General features: G+C 47.1%; 1 protein-coding gene across 1 annotated transcript in view; it reads right to left on the minus strand.

Annotated features, from left to right (window-relative positions):
- The window catches only part of LOC147658894 (glomulin-like), a gene marked incomplete at its 3' end in the record, with an annotated part of 250,879 nt that overhangs the window by 34,411 nt on the left and 200,548 nt on the right, over nt 1-15,920 (minus strand). Inside the window, exon 8 of the mRNA XM_086952048.1 lies at nt 10,841-10,943. Within this exon, the coding sequence (XP_086808174.1) occupies nt 10,841-10,943 (103 nt within the window). The remainder of the gene's footprint in view (nt 1-10,840; nt 10,944-15,920) is intronic.

Raw genomic sequence — 15,920 nt, forward strand, 5'->3', positions numbered from 1 at the left:
ATATCTCAGCACCCAAAGCAGACTCCCCTAACTTTTTTTAAAAACATTTTTTTATTGAGTTATTGAACCAAAATCGAACATAGTCCAGTTGTTTTATGTTTACAACATATCTTAAGTCATTTGCGTTTCTTTTTATACAATATCCATATTTGTTGCTCATACATGTACATAAAAAACATTTGAGTCAATGTAATTTCCATCTTAGCACTTTGCAACATGGCCAAACAGAGAAACAGTAGTCTGAAGCACCCATTATGAACTGGCATCCGAGGCTGACTCTGCATGTGGAGGTTCACATATATTAACCTCTCAACACATTCCATTTACCCCATATCCTAGAACATTTCTTAGGGCATCCTCTGTGTGCATACACCGCTCTTTCCGCCACCATCTCGCCATCCATGTCATTTCTCCATTGTAGGTACGAGGGGAGCAACCCAGAACCCCAGTTTCGGGCTATGCTTCATTTTGCGATCGTCCCCCCCAGCGTCGCCCAGACCTGTATCCGCAGGTTCAGATCCGTAGGTTCCCAGATATTGAGGAGGCACCTCTTTGGGTCTGGTGGGACATCCGCCTCCCCAAAGCGCGAGATCACACTCATAACCTTTTCCCAGTAGGGTTCATTCTGCGGACATTCCCATATGATGTGGTAAAATGTGCCTGGCAGTACACACTGTCGTAAACATAGGGCATCAGGCGCACGTCCTAGTTTATGCATGGTAATGCGTGAATAGTACATGGGATGTAGGATTTTTTGCTGAATTAGTTTGAGTTTGGAGGAGATCGCCACCTCTTGTAGAGATGATAACGCTTCCTGCCAGTCCGAATCATCCATATCCCCATCATCAGTCTGCCACCGTGTCCGTAGGGTTGCCGTGGGGTCCGGCTGGTTATTTATAATCTTGCGGTAAGTCTGGGAGATGACCTTCGTGGTCATGTGGTCAGTGTGGAGTCTGTCCTCTAAAGGTGGGGCCTCTGGCAATTGTGTGTCTGGTGGGATGACGCTCATAAGTGCATGTCTGATTTGTGTGTATCTGAATAGTTTGGTCGGTGCCATACCCTATGAGTCCCGTAATTGAGTGAAAGGAATGACTCCTCCCTTTACCCAGATGTCACCTATCTTGATAATACCAATGAGATCCCCTTTGTGTTGTGTAGTTTACCCAGCCGGCGGGTCTCCCAGCGGTGTTGCCTGTGTCAGCACCCCACCCCAGTGCTTGTTGCACAGTGTTCCATATTTTGACTGTGTGAGCCGTCGGGCCAATGAGGGCGTTCTTCCGTGTGGTAGCGTAGAGGGTTCTCAGTATGTGGTCAGTTGGGAGGATATATCTGTCCAGGCAAAAAGCCGGCTCTTCCTGAGAGGCATGTAGCCACTGGTTTATATCCATGAGTTGTGATGCCCAATAATATATTTTTTTGTTGGGTAGCGCGATCCCCCCATCATACCAGCTCCGAACTCGTTTGTGCATTGTTATACGTGCAGGTTTTCCGTCCCAAAGTAGAGTAGTGACTTCCGAGTCAATTGCTTTGAAGTATGTGGGGGGAACCGGGAATGAGGTGTTTTGCAGGGCGTACAGGAATCTAGGTAACACCATCATTTTGAAGAGGGCGGCTCTTCCTAGCAGCGACAGGGGCAGAGACCGCCAGTGTTTCACGTCGCCTCGAAACTTCGTTAATGGTTTCATAAGGTTTTCTTCAATAAACTGCGTAGGTTGGGGCGTGATATAGATCCAAGTATTTGAATCCCGTGGCTTAATTCGCAGCTTACGGCCCGGTGGTAGCTTCAGGGTAGTGCCGTACAACACAGAGGAAAGATTTCGCTCAATTTATAGTTTACCCGGAAACCCTCCCATATGCGGTACAGATGTCCAGTAGACAGACAATAGATTTCGCCGGTGACGCCAGATATAACAATTTATCATCCGCATAAAGCGAGATGCTATCTTCCCAGCCCATCTCCCACCTCAACCCACGATCATCTGATCCTGCCGTATCCATGTCGCGAGCGGCTCTAATATTAATGCAAAGAGGAGTGACGATAAGGGGCAGCCCTGCCTTGTACCCCTACCCAATGGAAAGTCTTTAGAGATTCGACCGTTAGCCACCATCTGTGCCAGAGGTGCATTGCACAGAAGCTGAATCCACGCACAGAACTTGGGGCCAAAGCCCATTCGCTGGAGAACCACAAATAGAAACAGCCATTCCACAAGATCAAACACCATACTTGCGTCTAAGGAGAGGAGCACCGCATCTTCTCGTATGGTGGCTATGCGGGCCATTACCCCATGCAATCATCTCAAATTGAGGGCGGTATTACGGCGAGGCATGAAGCCCGATTGATCAGGGTGGATCAGTGTAGTGAAGTGAGGTTGTAAACGGAGCCCTAGCGTTTTTGCCAATATTTTCGCTTCCGCGTTAATTAAGGATATTGGACGATATGATGAGCAATTCTGCGGCAGCTTGTCTAGCTTGTGTATTGCTACAATTGTGGCCAACCGCTGATCTCTGGGGAGTATCCCTTTGTCCAGACTATCGTTGTACATGTTAAGGAGATGGGGCATGAGAGACATATTCGCCTTTTTATATAATTCAACGGGCAATCCGTTGGGCCCTATTGCTTTCCCTGTGTGGAGTGCGCCCAGCGCTAACGCCAATTCGTCAGACGTCAGGGCCGTATCCAATTCTTGCACCCCTGTGTGTGATGGTGTGGGCAGCTGAATGTCGCGGAGAAAGGCAAGGTTGTCGTCTAAGGTAGCTGTGGGTGTATACATTTTTTCATAGTGGGCTGGGAGCGTGACAACTATGCGTTGTGGGTCCATTGTAGTAGTACCATCTGCCAGTTCCAGTTGGGAAACCCAGCGGCTGGCCCTCTCCCGTCTTTATAGCCAAGCCAGGAGCCTACCTGTCTTGTCCCATATTTCGTATATAAGGTGTTGAGTTGCAGTGTTTCGCACTTTGGCCGCCTCCCATGCATATGTCGTACACTCCCGGTGTGCCAGGGTTAGATCGTGTGCCGTTGTGTCGTTAGTGTCGGCAGAGTGGGAAAATTCAGCTTGGGACACTGCCTGTTCCAGGGTGTCTAGATGTTGGCTATGTTCCCTCCTATGTCTGGTAATTAACCAAATAGCCTGTCCCTGAATTACTGGTTTATAAGCTTCCCATAAGGTGGTCAGGGAGGATACTGAGTGTGTATTGTCGTCAAAATATTTCTTTGTGGCCTTTAAAAGTCCCCTACCAATCATGGGGATCTTGAGATATACGGGGTAGAATGGAAAAATTGTCTCCGACCTGGGACATGTGACTTGTATTGGATTTGAACTGGGGAATGATATGAAATGCCTCTAGGTAAATGTATTATCTCCAGGAGTCTCCTCGGGGTCGCCGCTAGTGTAAAAATATAGTCTATCATCGAGAGACTATTGTGGACTCCAGAGTGGAAAGTGTACTGCCGTTCAAAGGGGTATCTGGTGCGCCAGACATCTACGAGTCCCATCACGTCTATAAATCCCTTCAAGGCATGGTTTGTGCAGGTGGGTTCTCTAGGGGGTTTGCGGTCTATGGTAACATCCATTGCAGCATTAAAGTCACCACCTACGATCAGCTCTCCCTGTGGGAGGGTCAGCAGAAATTTGACCAAATCATGAAAAGCCGTGTGGTGAAGCGCGGGTGGAATGTAAACCAAGACTAAATTATAAGTTCACCCTTCCCACTGACATGATATTGCGGCAAAATGGCCCTGGTCGTCAGTCCACGATCCCTGGACAATCAGGGGAAAGCTCTTATGTAACAGTATCCCCACACCCCGGGAGCCAAAACTGAGTGCAGGGTAGGCCACCATCTTAAATCCCCAGCGATCTAGAGCCTTACAGGCTGACCTCAGCAAGTGGGACTCCTGAAGCAGCGGCACCGCCGGGGCCTTCCGTTTCAGGTATTGGACGACCAGCACTCTCTTTATTTCGTTACCCAAACAGTTAACGTTCCAGGATATGATGGACAGGGGGGGGCCGGTGTCTCCGGTGTCAGCAAGTGGGTACCTGACACTTCAGTCTGCGTCAATGTGGGTGTCATGTGTAAACGCTGTATCCGACCAGTGCAATGAATTGCAGAGCAACATTGAACAATAAGCAGTGCCTTCTGGCAATTTGTGGACTATCAAAAACAAAATGGAACAAAAATCCCCTAACTGCACCCCAATCCCCTTCCCCCTCTCTGCCTCCCTGCCCGTTGGTACTAGAACTACCCGCCTCCCCATCTGAGCAGTGTGCTTCAATCCCAAAACTTGTACCATGTTAAGTGGGGGTGAGTCTGCTAATGACCACCAGAAACCCCCCTAGGGATGTACATGCTGTCACGGTGAGTAGTATACATAGCCCGCTCATATCTGTAAGGAGCTCCCTCCCACGCCACACCCCCTGACTTTTTTTTACTAACGTCTCTGTACAACCTGACCGGCTCCAAAGCTGCACAATCCTCATTAGGGGGGCAACTTCAACCTTACTCTGAATCCAGCAATACAACAGGCACTGGACACATTACCAAGCCGCATTCCCTCCAAACACTCACTACACTTCTAAATTCTAATCTCCTTGTGGACTCTTGGTGTTCTAAACAGGGCTCGGACAGGAATTATACCTTTTTCTCTGCTCCACACGGCTCTTGGGCACGTATTGACCACTCATATGTCACCTCAAACCTGATGCTGACCTTCACAAATATCGAACATCTCCCTAGAATGCTATCGGCCCATTCACCTGCCCTCCTTACTCTATGGCTTCCCAAAGCTTTATTGCCCCAGGCCCCATGGCGCTTTCCGTCTAACTATTGGACGATCTCTTTGGATCTGTAATACGAGATGCTATAGCGGAGTAGTTTCAACTGAACATTGGCACTGTAGAACACTATTCTATTCTCTGGGATGCTTGTGCCAGTCCAAGGAGGACCTGACTTGGCAGTTCCGTTTGGACTGTTCCCCCGCCCCCCCCTCTCCCCCCACCCCCGGTCGGCAGTCGATCGGGCCACGGACTGCTGCCAGCAACAGATTACACGGCCCCTGACGCGGGTCCCTTAGGTGGCTTGTGGGCAGTTGGCTGGGGGCGCCTCTCATCGGGAGATAGCTCAGGCCCGGACTGATAGGCCTGTGTCTGCATGGAAGGGGGTATTTGCCTTGATGTTTGGTAGGGCCTCCTGTTTGCCTGTGGGCCTGCCGTGGAGGGCAGACATGACAAGGGACAGGGGCAGCGGGGACTCGACTAAACAGGGGCCCATAGACAAGTTCACTGGCCCGGGAGCGGTGGTCGGGGCTTCTGGGGGTCAGCAGGAGGCCGTCCCGGGCAATGCAGCACTCGGTGGGTTCGGAGGTTCAGCTTCTGCGACGAGACCTGCGGAATGCAGTGGCCCGCATCACGGAAGCAGAGACCCCCATCTCAGGAGTGGAGGACGATGTTGCAACCCTAAAAAAAAGGTAGGAAATAATGAGAACATTCAGAAGGGCCTGGCACTCTGGGTTGAAGATGCCGAAGGACGGGCCCGGCGGAACAACCTGAGATTTGTGGGCTTTCCGGAGGGATGCGAAGAGGGTAACATGGAACGATTTCTTACCCAGTGGCTAGAGAGTTAGCTCACTCCGGAGGCCATGTCCCGTTGCTTCGTGGTGGAGCTGGTTCATACAGCACTGATCCAGAAACCTCCGGTGGGGGCCCGTTCACGGCCAGTGATAGTCAAACTCAAACTATCTCGACCGCGACGCCATACTGAAACAGGCCCGGGCCAAGGAACCCCTGCTCTATGTGAATACCCGAATTCTAATATTTCCGGTTGAAACGCGGCTGGTCCAGCAACAAGGCCAATCATTTAGGGCCGTGAAGGTCCGCCTGCGAGATCTTAAGCTGCCCTACGCCCTCTTGTTCCCGGCTCGCCTGCGTGTTGTGTTCCGCTCCCGCACCCACTTCTGTGACACACCAGAGGAAGTCTTCAGATGGACAGATGAAACAGTTCGAGTGAGAGTACATACGCCGCCGGGGCAGGAGTTGGATTCTTTGGTGAGTGAGGCCGCGCCCAGGGGACTGCGGGGACAGCTGAGAGGGGGTAATAGACAATCCAGGCCTTGAAGACGCTCCATGTCGCGCGGGGCGTCCTCCCGGGGGAGCTCTGCAGTAGGCCAGAAGACCCAGGAACCCTGAGCTGTGTTATTCAAGTGGTACTGTTGTACTCTTCTAGCTGCTTGGGTGGACGCTTTAAATTGCTTTGGTGAGGGGAGTCTGAAAGTGGGCTGAATTCCCACCTGTTGGATGCTGGTTGGGGATTGGCCCAGAGGTTATGGGCTGTAAGTTGGGGATACATTGGTTGGCGTTGGGCGCTCACCCTGCCGCAACAGGTACTTCAGTGATTTTTTAGGTATGGGGTGGGGGGTTTGTGGGGGGGGAATGTTGTTGGGTACGAGTCGCACTTCCACAAGGGGTTCACTACATTGTCTTAGATAAAATCAAAAGGGGGGCGATTTTGAGCCATGCAAAGACGGATAGAGCTGACGTTCTTTTGCTACAAGAAGCCCACCTACTGCGTACAAAACCCCTGTGTTTGCAGCATTATGGGTACCAGCATGTCTTCCATGCTGGCTTCGCAAGGGGTTTGAGGGGGGTAGCCATTCTGGTGCATCGTAGAATCCCATACGTTCACTCCAAACAGTGGGCTGACACGCAGGGGCGATAACTGTTTATCCAGGGCACGGTCGGGGAGGATCCTTTGGTTCTGGGTTGCGTCAACGCCCCACCCCCCCTACAGTGGTCGCTGGTTGAGAAATTGTTTACTGTGTAGGCGGACATACCCAACGCGCTGTCAGTGGTGGGAGGGGACTGGAAAGATGTTCTGGATGTGGTCAGGGATAGGCACAGAATTGGGGGGGTCCGGGCGGTGGCCAATCCACAAAACTGCATGATATGGTAGTGGGCTTAGATTGGGTGGACACGTGGCGGTGCCTACAAGGGGACAAGCAGAAATACACATATCTTTCAGCAGTCCACAAATCCTTTTCCAGATTAGACTACATTTTTGTTCCCCATGCAATGGCTGGAAGGGTCGGCGGAGATCCTCCCTCCCTGGCTCTCGGATCACTCCCCAGTGTCTGTTGATCTCCAAATTGGCAGGGGGCGGCAGCCATTCCATTGGCGCCTCTCGGTGTGGCACCTGCAGCATGAGGACTACGGGAAGCACATGAGTGAGGCTATTGCTAACTACCTCGTCGGAAATGTGGGATCTGTCTCCAGCGCCGGGACGCTGTGGGTAGCTTTGAAGCCCAGCCTGAGGGGGTAGACATTGCCTGGTGTGCCTCGGCTCGTAAGCGACATAGTGCGGAATTAGTGCCGGCCGAGGAAGAAATAGAGGCGATTGAACGGGAAGGTCGGGTGGCGGGTGAGGGTCAGGAGGTGGGGCAGTTACTTCTGGCGCAACAGTCCTATGCAGCTCTTCTGTTGGATGAGGCACGGCAGATCTGGGCGCCTGTTCTGGCGGAGTCTTCGCTGCATACTATGCAGACCTCTATGCCCCACAGGAGTGCCAGCCGGAATATGTGATGGACAAGTTCATAGCTGATGTGCCGCCTAACGCAGTGTACGATGAGGTGTGCGATTGGTTGACGCTCCCACTGACTGATGAGGAACTAGGCACGGCCCTGGGCGAGCTCAACTCTGGGAAGGCTTCCGGACCGGATGGGTTTCAGAGTGAATTCTTTAAACGGTATAACTTACAGCTAGCCCCTCACTACCGGGCAGCCCTGGAGGAGGCCAGGGAACAGGGTAGGTTCCCCACGGATTGGAGGCATGCGGAAGTGGTGGTATTTCATAAGCCAGGTCGGCCCCCGGAGCACCATGCCTCCTACCGTCCCATTTCTCTCCTGAACGTGGAGGCCAAAGTCCTGGCCAAAGCGTTGGCTAACCGGCTCCTACCTCATATCTCAGCGCTTGTACACCCGGATCAGGCCGGGTTCATGCTCCAGAGAGCGACCAGGCACAATATACGGCGGGCGCAGGTGGCGATGGTGGCTGTCCGATAGACCGGGTAGCAGGCGGCGTTCCTCTTGGCCGACATGGACAGGGCATTCGAGTCGTTGAGCTGGGTCTATTTGTTCGCACTGCTGCCCATCTTAATCTCAGCCCCCATTTCATGTCCTACCTGACACTGTTATACCCGGATCTGACGGCGTCAGTTCGGGTGGCGGGATCGGTTTCTTCCAGTTTCTCTATAAGGCGCGGCACAAGGCAGGGTTGCCCCCTCTCGACGTATTTATTCGCCCTGGCCATGGAGCCGTTGGCTGCGTGGGTGCGCATAGATGCACAGCAAAGGGAATTTGAATCGGCGCCGGGGCTGTTAGATAGGATTGCATTATATGCGGACAATGTCCTTTTTTTTCCTTACGGATCTGGATAGAACGGGCCGCGCCTCCTGCGGATAATGCAGATCTTCGGGGAATCATCGGGGTTATACATGAACCCTCGCAAATCCACCCTGTGGGTGCTTGGGGAGCAGACGAAGGTCGGTGATTGGGCATCCACACATTAGGTAGCTGTGGGGGGCCTCAAATATTTGGGTGCGTTTCTCTCGGAGGTGCCGGCATCTCCTGTGAGCGGAATCTGGTGCCAGTATGGGAGCGAGTTTGTGCAGATCTCGAGATCTGGTCGCGTATGCCTCTGACACTTTATGGCAGATCAGCAATTTTTAAGATGGTAGCCCTCCCTCGGCTGATTTACCAACTCCAGAATCACCTGTATCTCATCCCGCCTAAATGGTTCCGGCTGGTGAACTCTGTGCTCTGGCAGTTTTTGTGGGAGTGTGGAGCTGTGCGTGTAGCGCTGCGCACATGCTTCCTCTCCACCTACTACGGAGGGTTGGCGACCTCGGACATCCTCTCATACTATCAGGCCTCACACCTACTGGTCCTGAATGAGTGGTGGTATGGCGACAGGGGGACCCGGCATAAGCATTGGAACGCTATCTCATGGGGTCCCACACATTGCACACTATTCTTTACTCGGCGCCGCTGCGGGGCGCGCTGCCATCGGCCACGTGGGTGGTATTTCAACTTTAAAGGCAGGCACTGCGCCGTATGGGGTGGTGGAGTACACTAATGGGGGAAACCCCCTGTGGAACAATGGGCAATTGCCCAGCCACGCGACGCTACAGGGCATCAGGGGATGGGATGACATTGGAATCTCGACCCTGGGGGATGTTCTGAGGGGCACGACACTCAAGTCCTTTCAAGTCCTACAAAAAGAATTTGGCATGCCTCGCTCTCAGTTCTTTCGGTACCTCTACTTCCGCCATGCACTGTCCCCCAGTCTAGAGGGACTAGAGTCTCTCCCCGAGTTTAATCCACTAGAAGCAAAAGTGTTTATGGGGGACATGAAGACAAAGATAACCCGAATCTATCAGTCCCTGGTTACGCATTGCTCCCCTACGCTGCAGAGGCTCTGGGAGGCATGGGAGGAGGACATGGGCGTGCTTGAGGAGGATTGGAGGGAGGCTTTGGCCGCCCCCAGGGGTGCGGCCATAGCAATGCGTCGTCTCATTAAATCTAAATACCTGCACAGGGTCTACTTCACCAGGGTTCGGCTGTGGTGGGCGGGACTGATTGCCTCACCGGAGTGCCTCTGATGTGGCCGGGAGGAGGGCACGTTTCTGCATACAGTCTGGTGCTGTGGTTCCCTGGATCGGTTCTGGAGGGGGGTCTTAGTCTGTGAATCGGAGGTGTTGGGGTGGGAGCTCCCACGTACGCCACTGTTTGCCCTGCTACACGTAATGGAGGGGGTAAGGGGCAATGTGTATAAAAGACATCTGATGTAGCTTGGCCTCACTTTGGCAAAAAGGAAAGATCTACGGGCCCGTCTGTAGCGGCGTGGAAAAATGGTCTGGACTTTTGTATGGAATTGGACAGCCGATCTTTGTTGCCAGGGGTGTCCGCGAAAACACTATTAAATATGGAAACGCTGGGCAGACTATCAGGGCCTGTGGCTAGAGCCTTCTGTTGTGACAGAAGATCTTCCGGGGGAGTGACCGATGGGTCGTATGGCACTGGCTTGGTGTTGGGTGGGAGCGCTCGGGGGCAGGTGTACATATGCAGCTATTTATCTGTGCTATAGTGGCTGTTTGTAGGTGGGACTCTGTGGACCTTGTGCGACTTTGGGGGGAGGGTGTGGGGGTTGGGGGGCTGTTGTGGCTGTTGGGGGGGGAACGATAGTTTTATATGCATAGCCTTGTCATTTATTTGCTTGTTTTTGTTTCAAATGAAAAGTCGATTGCCCTTTGGCTGATGTAATGTTTGATAATGCAGTTGTCTCTGGAGTGCAGAGTCCTGGAACATATGTGCAGTCTGACAATAAAATACGTTAAAAAAAAAGACAGGGGAGAGGGTATGTGACACAGTTTGATGGACATGGGGCAGCCGAAGTGTAGAGCACTCACACATGTGCATTCCTCTGTCTCCAATGCTTGTTCACAGCCCTTCCTATTCACATTTGATGCGATGCTCTTTTCCATAGCTACACTCCAAAAATGCATACATACAAATTACCAAACACACAGGTTTCACTGTTTTAACTCATTCTTCATGTAAAGGCCAAACATGAAACAGAGGATTAGGGAGATAAAAGTAGACTTCAGAGTTTATTAGTAACATCTCTGCATATCAAAATCACTGCAGCATCTTAAATCTATAACACTGGATATTCATGTACACCTTTACAAAACACACAGAATCCCTTTGTCTATCTCTAGACCAAGCAGAGTCGTATTGGCGGATCTGCAGGTTTGTTTGGGAAAATCTGGCTAGACCAACAATTATTTTACTTACCAAAATGTCAGTAGCAAAGATTCTGAAGGGATGTTCATCTGTGTTTTCTGGTTGTTGATCCAGCTGTGCATTTAACAAAGGATATCTCAAGCATCTAAAACAACTAAAAAACAAAATACAATATATTAAAATGTCATAGTCAAGAAGCATTTCACCACAAACGCTATACACAGAACATTTTTTATACTCAATTATCTATAAAAAATTGGCACTCATTTTATTGAATTTGGAAAGATGAGATAGTGAACCAAGAATCTGTGTTCCGTACTTCAGGAGAAAAAGGCGCTAAAATCTCTGTCCTATTTTATTGAACTATCAGTCTGGCTGCCATTCTATACAGAACACTGCATGCATTTGCCCTACTTATGAAGATGATTTTAAGTAATTCAAATGAAAAGCAATAGCTGATGATTCAATTTTACACCTTGCATGTTTTTTTTAAGTGTGATCATTTAAATTACACATTTGCCTCAACATACACATAGCAATACATACATTCTGAACAGAACAAATATGTTCTAATTGTACACATGGTGTACACCTCCTGCATGTATTATTTTATTGCTGGAACATCTGTTGTAAGGGAGAATGAAAATCACAACAGTGCATACAGGCTGCCCTAAATCCTGAGCAAATAAAATATACACAGTGAGCAATGACAGTATAGGATGAGTGCAGAGGGTCTTTAGTCTTTAAGGTGGTTGCTAAATTTCTCATTTTCAAGCATGCAGTCAATAAGGGGATCTGCTCAAACATTCATGGGAGAAGTCATGAAGTAATTAATCTTGTCAAATATAATTAGGTTATCAAGTACTGGAAACTATTCCTAGACAAGTGTACAAAGAAAGAAGTCCCACCATCTAACATTGCTGATTTCTTGATTATTTAGAAACATGAGTGAAGTGTGCAACGTTCGAGGGGATTGTTAGGTGTTAGGACAGAAGGTTCCTTAATTATTGCTACAACAAAAGAATATGGCCAGATTTAAGGTTAAAAGTGTAAAATATTGAATTATTTCACCCATGAATCTGACATTTTGAACATCAGAGAGTGGGCTCAATCAAATTTTGCTTTAAAAAAATAAACAACGAAAATGTTGATCATTAGTACAAGTTCAATCCTGTAAGGATACTCACATTGATATTGTGGTAGATATTTTACAACAATCACAGCCTATTCCCGAACATGAAATATGTACTGAAACACTATTATTTTGTAAAGATACTATAGAGGAAATATTTAAAAATACCTCATATGTAGTGAAGAGACATATCTAGAGAGGTCTGTTAAGCTTCTATGTGACAAATCCGATTTAAGAAATTCCCTACATGCTTTTATAAGCTCCAAAAGGGGTAACAATATCATTATTCTGAGCAGTACTAACTCTTCCCCAACAGTCCCATTGGTAGCAGATGCTCAACTAAGCATGTTAAAATCCCTCTGCTCCCCCTCAGAATTGGCAATCTAAGAATATAGAGATGCAGGCGGAGCTTTTACAAACAATGGCAAGTCGCATGGTTGTCACAGATTAAAAATTGACCAGTTTGCTTGACGTAATATCTTGTATCCAAAAAAACTGCATTACATTCATCCATAAAATTGCTTCTATCCTTGCCACTTTGCAAGATGTTACTAATGAAAAGAAGCCTAAAGCTTGCCCTTGAGTGACAACAAGAATTTCGAGCACACTATTAATAGTGGCCAAGAGGAATATAGCACGTATATGTAGAGGTCTGACCTGAGCCGGAATTTAGGAGACCGGAAGAGAGATCTGGATTCGTGTATGCGGGTTAAGAGGGTGGTTTACGTGGGAAGCGGCTGTCCGTCCAGGTGGACTAAAATATGTGGAAAGTGGAATGAAAAATGGGTGGAACTATGTGAACCTATTGTGAATGCCACTCATGAAAATATGTACAGGGAGGGACCTTGATTAAGTCGCTACATTGTGTGTTTTTGATAGCGCAATTGATTGTTGCTAGGTTCCCACAATTTTGAACAGTTACCAATGTGTGCTTGTATCTTCGCATTGTGAATCCGAACATCACCTGTCATCGTATTACTTTTTGTTTTATTTTTCAATAAAAAGATATGTTTAAAAAAAGAATTTCAAGCACACTGAACCACGCTACAAACTGGCAAACATGGAAAATTAAACTAGGCTTAATTTAACTAATGTCGCCAGTCTACCTACACTGAAAAATAAAACAATAAATGGTGCATATTCTCTACAAGATGAAGATCATTCTGAAATGGCATTATCGAAAAAGCCTGAAAAAAGCTTAAGGAAATTCTTTAGACAACAACAAAATAGTGTGCCACAATCACTAAAGTTACAACAAAGACAGTTGTAGGAAAAAATATAAATGGATCTAGCATAAGTAGAGTCATAGTACAAATTGCAGTTTAAAAAACAACATACAATTCTAAGCATCTGTCTAACAATAACAACTTCATTAGATAAAGTAGACCCAAAGACATCACAATTAAATCAGAAACCTTGATCATTCTTTGCCTTATGTTTAGCAATCCAATGGTAAAAGCTCACGAAAAGGATCATGCACCATCAAATAAACCTTCACATCTAATCAATCAAATCACTCACTCATACTTGTCCAGAACAGTCCTACTCATGGGCCATTAAGGAACCAATCAACTGGTCAAAATCCGGGTCTGAACATGACGTATGGGAGAGGCATAAATCCAACGGCCATGTAAACGGACATGGCAAACATGAAAAGACTGGTAGTACGCAAAGCAGAAGGTCAACCCGTAAGTCACACTGAGTGTTCCCGGTGGTAACGTACCGAAGCATCCATGCATATGGTCACAAAGCAATTGCAGACGGACTGGTCTGTGCAGTACTACAAGAGGAGGTTTTTTTGTTGCAAGTAGTAATACTAGCCCAGTAGTCAACATTGATGATCAGACTCTACTAACCTTTACCTCTAAGACACAAACAAATAATATTAGTTTAAGTTCAAATGCTTATACTTTTGTTCCAACTCTTTTTGCTATCAGATGGAATGAGAATGCAGGAATTAACCCCGCTTCTGTATTGACTGAAAAGTAGTTCAACACATAACAATAATTCTTTAAAATGCACCCCATTTATAAATCTAGAGGTAATCATGATATGTTAGACAGAAGTTCCTTATTTAAACTGTCAAAATCATTGCAATCTTAAACTCATGTTTCAACTATGAATATCTTGGATGTCACATTTACTAATTGAGGAAAAGGGGATGATACACTGCAACTGCACCCAATAGAATCCATCAAAGTAACTTTAAGCGGGTGAGTGGGTGCAATTTATTTTAAAAGACTACAATACATTTTTTACGTGAAGAAACAGCTGATAATCCATATTATATGCCTCTATCTTTTGACACTATGAAGCAAGCCAATCGAACTCTGGGATTAATATAAAAATGTCATTCTTATTAGACACATTCGGAGCGTAGAATAGAGCTTTAGAAGATTATAGTATTTTTACAATCAGAATAAACCCAGGAAAATCATGCAATAATTACGTAATTAACGTAACTACCCCTGGCTCATAAAGGTACCAATATGGACAGTAATGAAGACTGGACAGGTTTGGCTGCCACTATAACTTTATCTTCTAAACATTACTCTTCGTTTGAAAAGGGTGCATACAAAAGTAGATTTTACTCTTCTTTCCTGGAATGAAGCAGATACATCCTGATGTTAAAGGGAAGCGAAGATGTTATTCCTAAAATTAACATTTAATTGCTCTGGGAAACATAGATGCTGGAGAGGACAGAAAACTATCAGCTGCGGCCCGCGAAGGGAGTTACGGTGGGGCATGAAGGCTGGGCGGGGGAGGGTGCAGGGTGGGGGATGCTAAAAACCGGAATATGGATAATTGGAGGTAAGGAAACAATTTAATAAATAAAACGAATTTCGTAGCGCGGCCTGCATCGCAAAATGCGAGGCAGTGCGCGCTAAGAAATTCGTTTTAGCAATTTAATTGTTTACTTACCTCCAATTATCCATACTCCGGTTTTTAGCACCCCCCACCCTGCCCCTCCTCCGCCTCACCTTCCTGCCCCACCGTAACTCCCTCCAGGGGCCGTGGCTGAAAACTATACCTTTCATATGTATGCAATATCAGCTATTGAGCAAAGAATTATGGTCCGTGTGAGACATCCAATAGGAGGATTAGCATTTTGTAGTAAACATTATTACAAAATTAATTTTAAAGGGAAAAGTGCAGGCTTTAAATAAGCAAGGGAGTCTTGGGTCCAGGGTATTAAAATGTACAATTGACAGCAGGTATTTGGCTATAATATTGTTTCCTTTATGTGAATCATGCCTATGGAGCAACATTATCCCAGCATCTTGGGACAGTTGGATCGGGCACCCACTGTTCATGAAAGGAGAGTACTAATGCCCTAAAAAATGAACTAATGCATAGTGTTACCATGCATTGAAATAAAAAAAATGCTTATAAAGTAATAGCTCCTTGATTTGGACACCTCCGCATATGATAAACCACTGCCTTCTACTACGACTTGTTTCCATAACAGTAATGATTTATTCTACGATATAATGGCTATAAATTTGCTTTTAACATAATTTTTGGCAGACAAACAAAGTATGTGCCTACTATGTAGATTATTAAGCAGTCATTTATTGCATCAATTTAAATCTGCTCTGGGTAAATCTCAGGTAATTCATGGTCATTACTTAAAAGTCAGTGAATTATTGCACTGAAATACCTAGGTAGCGGTAAACTATAGGTTATAGATCTAGGGTGACAGATAAGATCATGAACAATTAAGGCCTCAAACAAGGTTGTGTATTGGCACCACTTCTTTTTGGCTTATACCCAGTTGACCTACAAAGGTCACCTAGAAAAACATGAGCAACTTGTAAGATCCTGGTTTTGAGTTGAAGGAATACGCAGGACTCAGATTAGATAATAAAAGTCTGAGGTTTAATCCAAGACATAAAGAAGCACATCCAGACCTCAGCCTGAACAGGATAAACAGTCACAGGTTTCAAAAGATACATTCTAACCCACAAGCTGTGATGTCACACATTGATGTCACAGAAT

The sequence above is a fragment of the Lissotriton vulgaris genome, unplaced genomic scaffold (assembly GCF_964263255.1).
Source record: "Lissotriton vulgaris unplaced genomic scaffold, aLisVul1.2 SCAFFOLD_1988, whole genome shotgun sequence".
In the NCBI taxonomy this organism is placed as follows: domain Eukaryota; kingdom Metazoa; phylum Chordata; class Amphibia; order Caudata; family Salamandridae; genus Lissotriton; species Lissotriton vulgaris.